This window comes from Condylostylus longicornis, unplaced genomic scaffold (genome assembly GCF_029603195.1).
Source record: "Condylostylus longicornis isolate FDR11 unplaced genomic scaffold, ASM2960319v2 ptg000016l, whole genome shotgun sequence".
NCBI classification, from domain to species: domain Eukaryota; kingdom Metazoa; phylum Arthropoda; class Insecta; order Diptera; family Dolichopodidae; genus Condylostylus; species Condylostylus longicornis.
The window spans coordinates 4,699,830-4,719,391 of NW_026577985.1; the positions used below are offsets into that span (position 1 = coordinate 4,699,830).

General features: G+C 29.4%; 1 protein-coding gene across 1 annotated transcript; it reads left to right on the forward strand.

Moving 5' to 3' along the window:
• The first annotated feature begins 223 nt into the window (after positions 1 to 223).
• On the forward strand, positions 224 to 9,686 carry LOC129605955 (putative uncharacterized protein DDB_G0282499). The gene is made up of 7 exons (XM_055515990.1): positions 224 to 318; positions 4,617 to 4,852; positions 5,072 to 5,144; positions 5,278 to 5,449; positions 5,783 to 6,079; positions 8,451 to 8,915; positions 9,498 to 9,686. Exons 1-7 carry the CDS (start codon positions 224 to 226, stop codon positions 9,684 to 9,686), a joined length of 1,527 nt encoding a protein of 508 aa, XP_055371965.1.
• The last annotated feature ends 9,876 nt before the right edge of the window (positions 9,687 to 19,562 follow it).

The window sequence follows — 19,562 nt, forward strand, 5'->3', positions numbered from 1 at the left end:
TTAGCATCAGTAAGCCATTAAGTTGGACTGCCAGTAGAATGATAGGAAGATTCCAACTCCCGAATGGCTTTCCTTAGTTCTCTACATCTAGCTGAAGTCAATAAAAATTGAAATAAAAAATTTTGTTTTGTTCTTCCTTCCGACTAAAAATACGCAAAGAAAGGAAATGTTAGATCAGTGAACCATTAGGCACAGCGTTTCAGAACGCGACTGGCAAACCAAAATGACGTATCATAATTCGAAATTAAATATCATCACAAGTAGCGATAAACATCCTATTCCAAATATAGACGATATTTTAGACGGTTATAGGGCAATGTGCTTTAATTAATGAAATTAATTAATGAAATTAATGAAAAAACATTCTATATTTTTTTAATATTATTTTCCCATATATTTAAATTACCAATATTGCTGAAAACTAATTTGTGGCAATTTAATAATAATGCACATGTATTTATAAACATTATAGTTAGCTAATGTGAATATTTTTTCACAACATAATTTCTCACATTTTATTGTAGGAGTCAAATTACTTTCGCAAAAAATTTTTATTGCCTGTTAATTTTGTCTTAAGTAAATTTGAAACTAATATGATACTAAAGTTAACATGGGAAACATATGATTTTGATAAACACATAAAATTGCTTGCTATTCTATTTCTATGTGAAATAATTAATTTTAAGTATTACTTATTAACTTCAAGAAGAATATAACTTCAGGGAAGACAGTAGAATACCATAGTTTGTTGAATTTATCAGAAAAAGATAAACTCAAGAAACTATGGAAACTGTTTAACACCAACAACTTAATAATAAAAGAGTTTTGGTGTGCGAGCAATGATCACACGTATTTCAAAACTGAATACTATAACAAGGTGAAGCAGCTCAAAGAGGGCCTACAAGATCCAATGTAGGCTTTCTTTGAGCTATGTTTTCAGCTGGTATCATGCTTGAATGTTTAAAAAACACCATAATAAAATAATAAATATTTTGTAATCATCTTTAGTTTGCAATTAATATTAATTGCTTAGTACACATTTTGTAAATATTGTTTTGACTTTTGTTAGAAGAATCAAAAAAAAGAAAAAGAAATTTTTTTTTTATTAAGTTGACGAAGGTTGCTAACATATCACATAAATTGCATATTAAAGTTTTTAATTGCATATAAAAGTTAACCAAAAAAAATATTTTCCAATTTCAATTTCAATAAAAAATAAATTATAAATTGTTTTTATAGATCAAAAAAGTATTATGCCATTATCCGAACCAATATAATTAGTTCACTTGAGGTCAAATGTTCCATTGGTAACTGTAGTAATAATGATCAAGCACTAGAAACTGTGAAATGCAAAGGTTTTTGTAAACGAGAATTTCGTGGCACTTGTGTTTAGAGAGAAATTGGCATTTTTCCAGACTATGTAACAATTTCACCCGCGACGAATGCTTGAATATTCACGACTTCCTTGAAAATATGAACAATAAAAATAACTTACGAGTTATGCATAACACCGTTGTTAAAGGTGATGCAACACTTCCTGTTATTTAAAATTTTAAATTAAAAATAAAAAAGTTCTCATAATATAACAAAAGAATGCGGCCACCCCAATTACAAAACTTTATGTCTGATATCAACAAAACGGTACAATCCAAATTTAGACACGTTTTGTCGATATCAGCAATTTTACATTAAAATAATAAAACTTAGTTATAAGTACTTAATTGTAAATTTAGCACAGTTTATGGTTTAACAATAAAGGTTGATTTTTTTAATCAAATTGAATTTTAATAAAAGTGTCTTTTGTTTGAATAAAATTAAAAAGTGTTTTTTTTTAATATTGATACGAAAGTACATTTGTGGCGGAGACGGTAGGATTGCAAAAAAAAATAAAATATAAAAATAATAATACAATCCAGTGATCGAACCGAATAAATAAATTCGGTTATGCAGTATTCGGTAGCAACGTATAGTAAACGAAATCGAAAGCAGAGACGAAAAAATCAGACAACTTACCGCTGCAATTCAACACTACCAGGAAAAGGAAGAAATGAACCATGCCACCGAAAAAATTATGAGGGAGGTCAGGTTCATGACAACATTTACTGGTAAAGGAGACAATTATATAGATCTAAGTAATGTTGATTCCATATGAGTGAACACAATTAAAGAAATGTGCCAAGGCACTTTGCTTGATAAAATATGTATATGAATTAAAAGATTTATCAGTAATTTTGAACATTATGAGCAAACGCAGATTTGAAGATACCTGCATTAGAGCAGAGTATCGAATTAGTTTTCAAAAAAATAATAGTACCAATAATAGTAGTCACAATCGTAAAATATAAATAAATTTTTCATAAACTAGTCATGTGTGCTTGCATTGCAAGCCTTGCAAGTATTTAGTTTTGAAATTGTGTTCCATTCTGTGTCTGAGATATTTTAAGTTTACTTTATTTCTTCAAAAACACACCCGTAATATACATATAGATGAGTTTTTTCCTGATAAATAATAAGATAAAACTTAAAACTTAAAATAAAAAAGTTCTGAAAAATAATTACCCAAAAATACATAATTAAACAAATAATTAGTTCCTTTGAAATCTAATACCTTTTGAGTTATTTATTATAAAACTTCACTTTGAGTTATGTCGCATAAAATCGTAAATTACATTTTACAATAAGCACTTTAAGCCATAAATTATTGTATACGCATGAATTAACTTGCTACTACAATTCATGAATAAAACGCGTGACTGTAGAATGAGTTAACACCAATACTAACGTATATAGAGTAGTACGTATTGCATACGATTTCTATGCGAAAAGTCTCAGGTTCGAACCCTGAAATATGCGATTTGCCAGATGAACTTTTTTTATTGATAATTTTATTTTTTTTAAAATGAAATTAAAAAACCTTCACCCTTACCAAATCAATATCAGCGAGTTTCCGTTCTCAATATTTTTTTGAAAATACCCTACTTGTAAAAAGTTTAATGCAATAGAATAACACTTTCTTATAAAATTTTACCCTAAAAATATATTGTCAAGGAGTTTAATGTAAACTTATGTTTTGCTTTCTAATACATATTGCAACAGATCGCGAAAAGAATGCATAACTAAATGCGTACGTACATTGTTATTATAAAACAATGTAGATTTTATTAAAACTTTACAATTTTCTTAAGAGTGTTCACTTTTTGTTATAAGTCACACTTCCAAATATGAATTTACATACAATATTTATACCACCAAAATTAAATAAAATATTACCCCTACAGGATGTAGTACCATTTTGTAAAAAACGGTTACAAAGCATCTTGGGAGGGGGTGAAGGGGGAGACTGAGTGGAGTTCTTGCTCTTTCTGGGACCCTAGAGGCAAAACCCTATGTAAAGCCTTTTGTCCCATGTCTCTAGCCCTTCTAGAAGTACCCGTACTTTTTGCCTCCTGAGAAGTAGCTATAATATATATAATGTAAAATAGGATGGTTTTTGAAAAGTTATACGAAATATGAATAAAATATAGAATTATAAAGGGAAATTCAAGGTACTGCGTAGTCTAGTGGTTAGCGTAGTAGTCTGATAGCCAAAAGGTTATTGGATCAATGCTTGCCTGAATTTAATAATATTCAAAACTGTAGAATATACAGAAATAAATTTTAAACGCATAATTATTATATCATGAGGGTAAACATACAAAAATTAATTTTTCAAATAAAGAAAAGGTTTAGTCAAAAACAAAATAATAATTTTATTCAAATATATGTATGTATGTATATATGAATGTTTTAGAATTGAAGATTTTAAAATTTTTCTTTCCAACAACTGAACGTATGTACATATGAATGTATTAGAATCGAAAATTTTGAAATTTTGCTGTTGGAACAATTAGAAATAAAATTATTAATACAAATATATATAATTATGAATGGATACCTGTTTTTTTAAAACTGTGAGTGAACATATAGGATTGGAATTTCCAAATAAAGAAAAGGTTTAGTCGAAAACACAATAATAATTTTATTCAAATATATGTATGTATGTATATATGAATATATGTGTGTATGTATATATGAATGGATTAGAATTTAGCATTTTACAGTTTTTCACAAATTAGCTTTTTGACACAATGGACGACACTGACCGACAAAATATAGAAAAACAATTAGAATCCATAAAATAAAACAGCGACAGGTTGATTCACAATGCCAATACACAAGTTAAAATAAATGACCACTTTAATAGGGGAATTAATCAATTAAAACAATCCATAGAAAACGATCGTACTTTGATATTAGAAAATCTTAATAGAATAGAGGAACCTTCTATGCAACAAAATTTTTATGTAGAATTAAAATTTAAAATCCAACTTATTAAAGAAAAAATAAACCAGATTCAAGATAATTTAGCCTCAGCTAGACACGGGATATTCCACCCTAATATCCTTACTAATCAAGAAATCCAAGATTATGATATAAATTTTTATAAATTACAATACGTTAAATTCGGTGTAGCAAAATTTCAGGAAAATTCATTGCTATTAGCCATCAAAATTCCTAGTAAAATTAAAAAGATACAGCTAAAACTAATTATTCCCTCTACCAAATAAAATTTATAGAGAAATTGATCATACCCAAGAAACAATTTTTGAGTACAATGGTTTAAACTATCAGTATGAAGAATCAAAACCATTAAATGAACTTAAACTGAACAAACATTGTACATTTAAAAATAATTGTAAGCTCATAAATAATAATGTCATAGAATTAGACATTATTCTATCAATTATAGAAATTGAAGAAACCATTTTAATAAAAAATGCAAGAAGTATTGAACTAAATCAGACTTGTGATAGTAGAAAATTAATTTTATCAAAAAATGTACTGATTCATTTTAATAACTGTTTATTAAAAATATTAGATCAGTTTTTTTCAAATATGAAATCAAGTTTAAAAGAAAGATTCTATTATCCTATAAGTGAAAATGATATAAATTTTAAAACATTCATTTGATGAAATTGTCTCAAAAAATTTTAATAATGTACAAAAAATAAAAGCCTTACATTATCATAAGAATATGTCATATATCTTAATAATTATAACAATTCTCAGTTTGTTTCCAATCTCGCTAGTGTTGGTCATATTCGGTAATTGAAATTAAATTCCTATTTAATTGTAACAGATTTTCTTCTGTTATTTCTTTTTTTTGTTTTTGTTTATTTTCATTTTTCTTTGTTTGACATTTTGTTAAACACTAAATATAAAAATAACTCGTAAAAGAACTCGAAACAATACAAATGATGCAGGTGCTGCATCAGATAATACAATAATGTCAAACAACAATAACAATAAGAATAAAAAACAAAAACCAAATGATGTTGATGAAAATTACTATTCAATCTTGCAATCAATATTTGCTAATAGTGATAATGATGACATGCAAAGTGAAACCGTAAACGCATCAGCAGACCTTAGCAACAACTTAAATAATAAAAATGATATACCTCCAATTACAATATTAAACAAAAAACTCGATTTTGTACATAAACTAATGAAAGATAATAAATTTAATGATTATTATGTAAAATCAATTTCTATTGGAACTAAATTATATTGTAAATCGGTAGAAACATATAAAAAAATTTCTTCTGCTTTAGATAATGAAAAATGTGAATTTTTTTCGTATAATTTTAAACATGGCCTTTCAAAGCCATTCTCTCTGGTATTTATGATATAGAAATAAATGAACTTAAAACTTACTTACTAGAGCTTGGTAACCTAAAAGTGCGCAAATTGTAAAGAGAACCATCGTTCGTCAGATCCATCCTTTCCACACCGACTTGCATATGTTCAATTAATTAATGAAAATCAAGGCAATTCACGTCAAAGTTCAGTTATTCAAAAATCCAAACAATTTATGGGGAACTATAATCAACTTTTTCCACCAATCTTTGGTGTAAACGCTACTGGCAGTGGTAATACTACAAACACACCTTGGCATAGTTTTAATCACAATCGTAATTTTTCTAATCTAAATAATTCTGTTAAATACTCTTACAACAACAATACCAACAACTGTCATGTAAGTGATACTAACAGCACAAATAAAAATATCAATAGTAATTATAATATAACAGCTCTAGTAATTTTAATTACACTAATAATAATAATATTTCTATCGGCGAAAATTCTAATCCAAGTAATATATATACATGTAGGTGAAACAATGTTAAACAATCTATTTACATTCGATGAAATCAACAAACTAACATCTGATATACTGACTAAACTTTCCATCTGTCGTACTAGGATGGAACAATTTCAAGTTGTTACTGAGCTTACTTTTAAATATAAGTTAACGTGAAATATCCAAACTTATAAAAGCTCACGTTACACTGCGGCATTATCAATCATGAGAAACATCAAATATAAAAATATTCTAAAATATTTTCTCACAGTTATGTTCCCACAAGTTGCAATAAGCAAGTTTGCTTATTTTGCATATCTATATTATAAATCATCTAACTAAATCTAAATCATCTAACAACAGAACATTGTTAATCGTTATTAGAATTTATAACTGTAAAGTTCATAATTTGTAAACGTAATTATAATTGTGCATTTGTATTAAATAAAAATAAAAAAAAGTTAAAAGAAAAATTTGTTTTTTTTTAATAATAACAAGAACATTTTCTTTAACTGACGCCCAACGTAAAAGGCGTTCAAGTGTGAAAAAGTTACTTTTGAAAAATACCCGAAAATTTTTTTAATAAAAAACAAAAAAAAAAAAGTAAAAAATTGATGTGCAAAACAAAAAGCTTTATAAAAGCTAAAACTGCCAATTCAATAATAATAATTAACTACATAAAAATATAATAAAAATTTTTCGTGTACAGAAAAAAGAACTTTATAAAAGTTAAGTACTGTACAAAAATAATAAAATAATAAAAAACCAAAATTAAAACGACAAAAGCGAAAAAATCAAAACGATAATAATTAAAACAAAATAACAAAATAATATAATAAAAAATTAAAACTCAGCCGATAAAAAGTAAAGAAAAAAATTGTAACTTGGTCACAAGGTGAAAAGATGAAAGCAATTTGGACGAAAGAACGAGGCCCCGAAGTAACTCAACAGAGAGGAAACGGAGTTTTTAGGCAACTTTAATTAGTGAAAAAAACAGCCGCCTTCGCAGCTTACAATAATCATCAGCTTGATGCCACAGTGATTAACCTACAAATGTACAACATTAATACTGCTGTAAGTAGTTAAATTTCAATTATTTTTCGTTATAAGAAATCAAAAACCAAAAATTATTTTTATAAAAGTGAATTAGATCAAAATAAAAAAGAAAAAGAAATTTAAATCAAAAAAAATGTAAGAAATAAAAAAGTTTTAAAAATATCTAAGCAAATTCAAATCATTTTAAAAAAATAAAAAAAAAGTCAAATTTAGAAAGTAATATTTTCTTTTTAATTAAAAATAATGTTTCCCTAAATATCAGAAATCGATAATCGAAATTTTTAAAATCAAAAAATTTAATAATTTCCAATTACAAAAATTTTTTTTTGCAAATCACCGTTATAAAATTACACCTTGTATGAAAAAATTATATATACATACCTACATATAATATTAGTAAATTTAAAAATCAAAAAAATATATACAAACATCATTATATAAAATTTCAGTAATTACAAAATTATATTTAAAAAAGAAAAAGCAATAAATAAATAAAATCATCTAAGTTACGAAGGTATCATATTACACTACCCTACTAAAATCACGTTGCACCGCACACGCAACATTATCGTACCTTCATAAAAACTGCGCGTGAGTTACGTACAATAATACCGCTAATGACGCAACACTTCCTGTTATTTAAAATTCTTACATAAAATTTTATTAAAAAATTCTCACAGACTTATAAAATCAATGCAAGTATCCAATTTCGAAATAATTATGAAAGTTATATTAATTTCCTGTTATCAACAAAACCGTCGCATTATAAAGGTAGACACGTTTTGTTGACACCAGCAAATTTACTTTTAATAATAATAAAACTTAGTTATAAGAAAAGCTTTGTAAATTTAGTCATAATTAATCTAAGAAATCGAACAGTTGTGTTATAAAATAAATCAGTCTAGTAAAAAAGTGTTTTTCAATTGTAAATTTCAAAAGTGTTTTTTTTTAACATATATGAACTATATTTGAGTGGCGCAGTCGGTAGGATTGTAAAAAAAAAAAAAAAAAGAAAAAAAAAAAATAGCAAAATTTTTTTTACTAAATAAAAAAAAAATACAATCCAGTGATACGAACCGAACAATTTTTAAATAAAAAAAAAAAATAATAATTTTTTTTAACACTAAAAAAAAAAATTGGAAATTAAAAGCTAAAATTTTTTTCCATAAAATTAAAAACACTGAAAAAAAAATATAGTGATATAAATTAGTTGATGAAAAGGAACGCATCGTTCGATAATCACAGAAAAAAAGTAATTATGGCTCAGGAACAACAACTTGTCAAGGAAATCGAAACAAAAAATCAGCAAATTATTCAACTAACAGCAGCTGTACAACATTACCAGGAGAGAGAAGCGGCAAACATCGCAAAGGAGAAAATTATGCGAGAAGTTAGATTTATGTCCACATTTACTGGGAAAGGAGAGGTTACTATAAATTCATTTATAAGTAGTATCGAGTACTATCTGTCAAGTGTGCAAGATGCAGAACTTAAAAAATTAATGGTTAGGACAATATACTTTGAGAAAATCCAAGGGGAGGCGAAAGACGCTATCATCAGTATTCCGGAACCAGACAACTGGGAATTAATAAAATCAGCCTTGAGATTAAGATATAAACCGGACATCGAACCAGCAGAAATCTACAGAAGAATAAACAACATCAAATGTAATTCGGTAAGCGATTTAATTATTTTAGTACAACAAATAAAATACAAATCAGATGAATTAAAAATATACTATAAAAACGATAACTATATAGATTTAAGTAATGTCGATTCAATATTAGTGAATACTATTAAAGAAATGTGCCAGGGCACGTTACTTGATAAAATATATGAAGAAAGGGACTTATCTATAATTTTAAATATTATGAGTAAGCGTAGGTTCGAAGATACATGCATTAGAGCAGAGTATCGAATTAATTTTCAAAAAAATAGCAATAACAGTAATAATAACCGTGTTAATAAAAATTATAATCAAAATTACGGTACTCAAAAATGTAGATACACTAATAATAATTTTAATCCTAATAGAAGTAACAATGAAGTGTTCTATCCGAATAAAAATTTTAATAATAATGATTTCAATTTTAAAAATAATTCAGGAAATTTTAAACGAAATTTCAATAATAACAATCATTTTAATTATAATACTAATCGCAACAATAACCAATCAGGGTTTTTCAAACAAAATAATAATCAAAGATCAGGATATTTTAGAAACAATGTAAGCCAGTATAATCAACGTAATGATCAGGTAGAACCGATGGACATAGGTAATATCGAAACAAAAAATAATGACAGACGGTATCGCGAATTAGGCCATTCTAGTAGGGATCCGGGCAAAGATAGCCATCAACAGGCCCCTAGAATAAAACCAGACAGTGACATAACCGAATGTTATTTTAAAGATCAATCGAATAACATAGATTTTTTTTTAAATTAGCCTCGGAAGAATTACCAATCATAGAAATTACAATAAATAGAAAAAAATATTTAGCATTAATTGACACAGGGTCAACATTAAGTATAATTGACGAAAAAGTTACAGATTTTAAAAAAATTAAAATTCCACCCATATATTTTTCCACCATAAGCGGGAAGGACGCTATAACTTACGAAGTGCATACACCTGCATTCTTAGAGTTACAAGCTTATCCAAATGCGTTGATGAGATGGAAAGTAAAAGAACTACCAAATCGTATTTATCAATTTATTATAGGAGCAGACATTTTAAAAAACTTAAATGGGAAAATAAATTTAGAAGAAGGAAATATTATTTTAAACAATCAATGTATAAAACTAAAAAATAATCCTTATATGTTTAAAGAAATACACAGTTTAGAAATGGTAGAACCTGATAATTTAAATTTAAACTTAGATCACTTAAATTCTGAAGAGCGTAACGAAGTAAATAAGTTACTTAAAAAATTTCGAAAACTTTTTTATAAAGAGGGAGATAGGCTTACAAGTACAACGGCCATCGAGCACGAAATTATTACAACAACCGATCAGGCTATAAATTCAAAATTATATAGGTATCCCCCACAGCATGAGGAAGAAGTGAGAAGGCAGATCAAAGAAATGGAAGACCAAGGTATCATCAGGAAAAGCAACTCAAGATACTCCAGCCCCCTAATAGTAGTACCGAAAAAAGCAGACAATTCGGGTAAAAAGAAGTTCAGAATAGTGGTTGACTACAGGAAACTCAACGAGGTCACTGTGGATGATAAATTTCCGCTACCACATATAGATGCTATATTGGACAAATTAGGGAAGGCGCAATATTTTACAACTATCGATCTGGCCAAAGGGTACCATCAGATACTTATAAATGAAGAAGATAGAAAGAAAACGGCATTTGTTACACCTCATGGTTTATACGAATTCAACCGTATGCCGTTTGGGCTAAAAAATGCGCCGGCGACGTTCCAGCGCTTAATGAACGAAATTCTCAGGGAACATATAAACAAAACCTGCGTTGTCTATCTCGACGACATCCTCATATTTAGCACAACTATACAAGAACACGTCAAAGCAATAAGCGAAATTTTTTCAGTATTAGAACAAAATAACCTTAAAATACAGACAGACAAATGTAATTTTCTTAAAAAAGAGACAGAGTTTTTAGGCCATATACTTACTAACGAAGGACTGAAGCCAAACCCAAATAAAATAAAAGTTATACAAAGTTTAGCACTTCCAAAAACTCAAAAGCAAATAAAAAGCTTCCTAGGCCTTACCGGCTATTATAGAAAATTTGTTCGCGATTACGCCAAAGTGGCGCAACCCATAACTAAATATCTGAAAAAGAATACAAAAATTAACATAAATGATCCAAATTACATTAGTGCGTTTGAAAAATTAAAATCCCTAATTACAAGTCACCCTATCCTTAGATTTCCAAATTTCGAAAAACCTTTTGTCGTGACAACTGATGCGTCAAATTACGCAATAGGGTCCGTATTATCGCAGGAGGGCCATCCAGTTTGTTTCGCATCAAGAACATTAAATCACCACGAGCAAAATTACTCTGCCACAGATAAAGAATTCTTGGCAATAATTTGGTCTGTAAACTATTTTCGACCATATCTGTACGGAAAGAAATTTAAAATACTAACTGACCACCAACCTATTAAATTTTTACATACTAAATACAAAGGGAAAGATATGTCTCCAAGGCACCAAAGATGGTTGCTTAAACTAGGCGAGTACGATTTCAACATAGAATACTTGAAAGGTAGAGAGAATAAGGTAGCAGATTTCCTAAGTCGCATAGAAGTTGGCGAGGAAACAATAATCGGAAAAGAAAATAAAATGGACGCGAATTATACAGCAAAAATTTCTAACTCAAAAGACGAAGAACATTCATCTAATTTCGGATTATTTAATATAGAAAACGAAGGGGAAAGTGAAGCATTAGCTACAGTGCATTCAGCCGACGAGGAGTTATTAGAACATATTCCTATTAAGGAAGAAATCGTCAACAAATACAAAACCCAAATTATAATAAATAATAAAACGATAGATTTTGAAATAATATTAGGTAGGAGAGTTATATACATAGCCGAACACGATTTTTCTAGACTAGGTGAAATATTTAGAAGATATATAGATAAAGGTAAAATTGGTATATTCTCTGAATTACATGACGGTAAATATAATGTAGTACAAGAGAAATTAATAGAGCTTTATGCTAATAATAGGAAAATAAAATTTATTAAATGTTCGTTTAGAGCGCAAGAACTAAGAACGGAAGTAGAGGCCGTCAAACAAGTAGCACTTTATCATGTAAAGGAAAGTTTCCATTCCGGTATTCAGGAAACTTATCACCAAATAAAAAATAAAATATATTACCCAAAATTGATTGAAATAATACAAATAGTGATTAACCAATGTGATATATGCCAACAAGTTAAATATGATAGGAATCCCATAAAACCTAAATTTAGACTCACTGAAACACTTACTGGTATTAACGACATAATCCACATAGATACGTACGTTATGATGAAACATGTTTTCTTGACTATAATAGACAAATTTTCAAAATTCGGAAAAGCATACTACTTAACAGACAGGACTCATGTTACAATAATAGAACAATTAGAAGGACATTTTAGTAGAGCAGGTAAACCCAATAAAATCATTGCAGATAATGAATTTAAAACTATTCAGTTAAGGGAGTTTTTAAGTGACGAAGGTATAGACCTTCATCTTACTAAACCAAATAGTCACACTGGTAACGGCGACATTGAACGATTCCACAATTCTATCGCAGAAATATTTAGGATACTTAGGGTTCAAAACAAAGATAAATGTGTTAAAAGGTTAATACAACAAGCCATTAGAATTTACAATGAACGATATCATTCTACAATTAAGTTTACTCCAAGCGAAGTACATAATCATAAAGTAGATTTTGAAAAAGTTAAAACTAATTTAGAAACTGTAAAATTCAAAAAGATAACTAAATTAAATGAAAATAGAGAAAATTATGAAGAAACCAGGTCTACGGGTTTCATAAAAAACTATAAAGGGGTTAGGCATAAAGAACAGCCGAAATTCAAAAAATTTAAACTTGATAATATACATATATCCAACATTAAACGACCTCCCAAATTTTCAGGTTTGGAAAATATTGACGATGGTCATACTTCTGACAACATCTAGTTTAGCTTCACTAGAAGTTAATAGCATTACAGCTGAAACAGGCTTTGTAAACATAAACTTAGACAAATCAGATTTAGTCATAAAAACCGACATCATTATACATATTATCAATACACAAGAAATTTATGACATTTTACACAACATCTCTACAATAATAGAAAATTTAAATTCACAGTACAGAACAATATTACAATCAGAAATAACACAACTTATTATAAAAATTAATACTATTACACCTAAAGATAAAAGAACAAAACGAGGATTAATAAATGCTGTAGGAGTTACGTCGAATTGGCTTTTTGGAACAATGGACGACACAGACCGACAGAATATAGAAAAACATTTAGAATTCATAACACACAACAATAATAGGTTAATTCATAATAATGAAAAACAAGTTAAAATAAATGACCACTTTAATAGAGCATTTAGTCAGTTAAAACAAGCTATAGAAAAGGACCGTGCTTTAATATTAGAGAATCTAAATAAAATAGAAGAACCCGCAATGCAACAAAATTTTTACATAGAATTAAAATTTAAAATTCAGTTTCTAAAAAAAAAAATAAATCAAATTCAGGATAATTTAGCTTCAGCCAGACATGGCATATTTCATCCTAATATACTAACAAATGAGGAAATCCAAAATTACGATATAGATTTCTATAAATTGCAATACATTAAATTCGGAGTAGCTAAATTTCAAGAAAATTCATTGTTACTTGCTTTAAAAATTCCTAATAAAATTAAAAAAGTTCAGTTAAAATTAATAATCCCTTTACCTAATAAATTTTTTAAAGAAATTGATTATGTTCAAGAAACCATTTTTGAGTATGGTAGTTTAAATTATCAATATGAGGACTCAAAAACATTAAATGAGTTAAAATTGAGCAAACACTGTACTTTAAAAAATAATCGTAAACTTATATATAATAATATTACAGAAATAATTGAGATTGATGAGGAAACTATTGTAATAAAGAATGCAAGAAATATTAAATTGAATCACACTTGTGACAATAGGAATTTGACTTTAAATAAAAATGTACTTATTCACTTTAACAATTGTTCATTAAAAATATTAGATCATTATTTTTCAAATGTAAAACCTATTTTAAAAGAAAGATTCTATTATCCAATAAATGAAAATAACGAAAACTTTAAAAACTTTAAAACTCAAATAACATTTGATGAAATTGTTGTAGAAAATTTTAAAAATGTAGAGAAAATAAAAATTTTACATTATCATAAAAATGTTTCTTATATTTTAATTATTGTAACAATTATAATACTGTCAATAATAATTTCGTTTGGAATAGTTGCATTATGCAAAAAAATTTAAGAAAAAATTTAATATTAATAGAATTCAGGAGAATTCTAATCTTAACGGGGGAGAAGTTACGTACAATAATACCGCTAATGACGCAACACTTCCTGTTATTTAAAATTCTTACATAAAATTTTATTAAAAAATTCTCACAGACTTATAAAATCAATGCAAGTATCCAATTTCGAAATAATTATGAAAGTTATATTAATTTCCTGTTATCAACAAAACCGTCGCATTATAAAGGTAGACACGTTTTGTTGACACCAGCAAATTTACTTTTAATAATAATAAAACTTAGTTATAAGAAAAGCTTTGTAAATTTAGTCATAATTAATCTAAGAAATCGAACAGTTGTGTTATAAAATAAATCAGTCTAATAAAAAAGTGTTTTTCAATTGTAAATTTCAAAAGTGTTTTTTTTTAACATATATGAACTATATATATTTGAGTCGTGTACATAAGAAACATCAAATTACGAAATCGAATAAAAGAAGCTTCGATCAATTAAAACGCCGACTCATCGTCTTTTCACCAGACAGAAAGTAAAACAAGTGTATCATAATATAACGAATATTTTCTCAGAAATAAAGCGCTGACACAACGGAATGTGCTGGATTAGTATTAAGAATTTTATAATATAAATAGCCTGAAATTAAAATTTAGTTCTAGTCTCAAATTTTGTAAGACGAATTTACGTCACTTGAAATAAAATAAAAATAAGTATTTTTTTTTTTAATAAATCCCCGAAACGGATTCATTAACTGGCGCCCAACGCGATTCATTAAGTACGTGTATTGCGAAAATCCGGAGAAATATAATAAAAGGAAAGAAGCAACTTCAAAAAATTTTAAAGCTAGATAGCATAGCATAGGAATTTTGCAGCAAACCCTTTTTGTATCAAGTTTGTGCCATTAGTAGGACGTCTACAAGTATCAACGTTCACGTCCAAAAAGGAACAACACAGCGCGATCTAGATATCGCCGAATGAATTAAGACGAGTTAACTACTTAATTAGTGCAAGTACACTCAAAAGAAAAAAAGACAAAAAAAGAAGATTTTGTGAATAAATAAGTTCAACATAAAAACTTATCAAAAAAATTAACCAAACAAAAAATATATAAGCAAATTACAAAAATTAACTAAAATTAAAAATGGAAATGAAACAAATCATAGATCAGCTTAAGCAATTAACTGGAGCCGTAAAAGCTCAAATAGAACTGTCGAAAAAATTTGAAGCCAGATTGGTACAAGTCAAAGCCCAGCAAAAAACCCTTTCATTACTATCAGAAGAGTCACCAGCTAAGTTGATACCACCTAGAAACGAAGCAGACCTTAAAGAAATTTCCCGGCTGCCAGACTGCGTGAAAGGGCTACAAATATTTGATGGGAACGCAGTCCAGTACTTTTCATGCATACATAGCGGGGAGAACATACTACAAGACTACCAACTAGTAAAGGAAAACCCAATTTACAGGGCTATTCTCCAAGCCATAAGAGGTAAAATTAGAGGAAGTGCCGATGCAGCACTTATTTCATACAGCATCTTCGATGAAGATTGGACGGAGATAAAGCACTGTCTATCTTTACACTACGCAGACAAAAGGGACCTGCGTACGTTAGAACACCAACTCAGTGCATTAACGCAAGGCAGATGTACCGTGGACGAATTCTATGCAAAGGTCAACCGACAATTTTCTTTAATAGTCAACAAGATCAAGAAGGGGAATTACTCCAGAGAGACAATCAACGCCCTCGCAGAGTCACAAAGGAACAGAGCATTAGACGTGTTCATCAGAGGACTAAACGGAGAATTGTCAAAATACCTGATGCTTCTGAAACCCCAGATACTCCCTGAAGCCCACTCGGCATGTTTGGATATACAAAACTACAATTACAGAAGTTTTAACATACGCAAAAAAAGTAATTACCAACCAGTAACCGTTCCAACAAACCAAATGTCTTACTTAAGACCACGACAAGAATTGATGACATCGGTTCAACGAATGGCATATCAGGAACAACCTTTGACAACGCAGCAGAGGAACGAAGCATATAATATGAAGCATGAAAAAGCAGAGGTGCCCCCCCAAGGCCACCCAAACCACTCGAAAAAATGGATGTAGACACTTCAATTCAAACGAGACAGGTTAACTATATGAACCGTCCAACAAACAAGCATGAGAAAGCTTTCAAAAGGCAACCAAGGTCAAGAAACTTCAACGGAATTATTTGACGGAATTATTGGAGACGACACACTAAAAGAGGTTCAGGCAGTAATAAATCGGAAAGACAACATTTTAACAATAAGTCCCAACATCAATATCCCACTTAAAGCTAAAATATCACGTCAAGTGAACTAATATAGAAGTAAAAGTAGATCACCTTTCTTCAGAAATCAATGCAAAACTTCGAAAAATTGTGAACGAATACAAAAAAATATTCGGACCAATCAATGACAAGGAAATTATCGACACAGCAGTGAAAGCAGAAATTAAAACTTCTACCAAGGAGTCTGTATACACGAAATCATACCCGTATCCAGCCAACATGAGGAAAGAGGTAGACGAACAAATAAAACAACTGTTAGAAGATGGAATAATTCGTCCTTCAAAAAGTCCATATAATTCACCTGTATGGGTAGTTGCGAAAAAGCCAGATGCAAATGGAGTAAAAAAATACAGACTAGTAATTGACTTCAAGAGGTTGAATGCTGTTACTATACCGGATACTTATCCCATCCGCGATATTTCAAGCACAATGGCCGGCCTTGGCAATTCAAAATACTTCACAACCATCGATCTTCCATCAGGTTTCCACCAGATAATGATGATAAAGGAGGACATACCAAAGACGGCTTTCTCCAACATGAATGGGAAATACGAATTTTTAAGACTTCCGTACGGGCTAACAAATGCCCCTTTAATATTTCAGATGGAGTTACGAAGGTATCATATTACACTACCATACTAAATCACATTGCACCGCACACGCAACATTATCGTACCTTCATAAAAACTGCGCGTGTACATAAGAAACATCAAATTACGAAATCGAATAAAAGAAGCTTCGATCAATTAAAACGCCGACTCATCGTCTTTTCACCAGACAGAAAGTAAAACAAGTGTATCATATAACGAATATTTTCTCAGAAATAAAGCGCTGACACAACGGAACGTGCTGGATTAGTATTAAGAATATTATAATATAAATAGCCTGCAATTAAAATTTAGTTTTAGTCTCAAATTTTGTAAGACGAATTAACGTCACTTGAAATAAAATAAAAATAAGTATTTTTTTTTAATAAATCCCCGAAACGGATTCATTAACTTCTATTATCAAAAAAATTAATAAAATTTTGTATTGCACAAAATAATATTAAATATTTTTATCAAATTTAAAAAATTTTAAAAAAAAGGAGAAAAAAAAAAAAAAGAAAATTAAATTTTTCAATAAATAAAATTTCATAAAATTATTATAGGGGAAGAAATTCTATTTTGTTCTTAGTATAAAGAATAGTTGAGGAAAACACTTTTTCCAATTCGCTCTAATATTATGAAGGAGAATTTTCTTTCATTTTTCGAATTTAAATTTTTTTAAAAAGTTCTAACAAAACAAATCAGTATGCCTGATGACATAATTCGTCCTTCAATCCTTAACGGAAACCAAAACACCCAACAACAAATTGCGGATGCTATAACAAAATTCTTTCAGACACAATTCTTTCTGAAATAAATGACGAAGGTGACTTAAAGATCAACGTGGAAAACGAAAAGGGTTTAGCAGACCTTGATAAGATTACTGACATAGTAAAAACCATTAGGGAATTCTCGGAAATTGCCGGAGAATTCAGCTCGTGGAAGAAGAGCGTAGAAAGAATTTTAGGAATTTACGAGTCTATTAACAACACACCAAAATATTATGGGATTTTTAGTACAATTAGGAACAAAATAATAGGACAAGCTGACATTATCCTTGAATCATACAATACGACAAAAACTGGAAATCCATATGCAGGTGCTTAGCAATGCACTATGCCGACAAACGCGATATAGGAACTCTCGAGTACCAGATGACCTCTTTAATACTGGGCAATCTGTTACGGAATTTTACCAAACTGTACATCAACATTTATCTCTTATCTTAGATAAACTATCCTGCACGGATATGAGCAGTGATGCCTTGGACAATATGAGTAGAGCTTACCGAGAAAAGGCTCTAGATACTTTTGTCACAGAATTACGCGGAGACTTACCAAGATTGTTAAGTGTCAAGGAGCCGGTAGATTTACCGCAGGCCCTGCACCTTTGCTTAAAGCTACAAAATGTCGACTTTCGGATAAACTACACTAAAAACAATCAAAACATTCCACGTAGACCACCCCTTTCTGCACCACAAGTTAATACCACTTTGCAGTTGCCAAAAGCAACAAACTTCAAACCGCAAACTACAAGATACCGACACGAATTTCACCCACAACTAGTAAACTATCCCCAACGAAATCAGTTGAATTTTCAAAGACAGTATCCAACTCAAACCTATCCACAACAATATCCTAATCCAGGTTTTGCAGGGACTCCTCAAAGACCCTCGCCGAAAATAATCCCGATGGAAGTGAATCAAAGTATTCTTTCTAGAAGGGTAAACAATTCAAACATACCATCAAATCAAAGGAACACTTTCAAAACACCTTTTAACAATACTATGCAGACACACAATCCCCATAAAACTAAAAAATTATTTAATATGGAATTAGGGACGGACAAAGACGAAAATTTTAACCTTACAAATTTCGATCCTCAACCTTCCACATCTTCGCATTCCAACCAATATTACACTGACGTCGAAAATTGCGAACAGAATTTTCAGTCCGATGCATCTCAATACGCAGATGTAAATGACGAAGTTGAACCGGAGGAACTTGAAGATATTTATTTTTTAAATTAAGGCGCTTTTCGTTGTTTTACTTCGAATTCAAACTTAGTAACGAAGAGGCTCTAAAATTTTTGATAGATACGGGTTCGAACAAGAACTACATACAAAGCAAACATGTACGTACCCCAATCCCGAACGACAGACCCTTTCTCGCAAATTCTGCTGGTGGAAATATAAAAATAATCCAGCATGCTTTCATAAAAATTTTAGGAGAAACCAAATTAAAATTTTTTATATTACCTAGCTTGAAATCATTCAATGGCATAATCGGAAATGATAGTCTGAAGGAACTTCAAGCTGTCATACACACTGATAAAAAGTTCATGACTATAAATTCCAATCAAAAGATTCCACTACGCGAGTACACCATAGAGAACGTTAACAACATTA

Excerpts from the sequence above, each read along its gene's own strand:
- LOC129605955 (XM_055515990.1), top strand. The coding sequence starts at position 224 with ATGACGTATCATAATTCGAAATTAAATATCATCACAAGTAGCGATAAA. Across the intron at positions 319-4,616 it reads TTAGACGGTTATAGGGCAAT|AGAAATTGATCATACCCAAG; the intron begins GTGCTTTAATTA and ends TAAAATTTATAG. Across the intron at positions 6,080-8,450 it reads ACAATACCAACAACTGTCAT|TTGATGAAAAGGAACGCATC; the intron begins GTAAGTGATACT and ends GATATAAATTAG.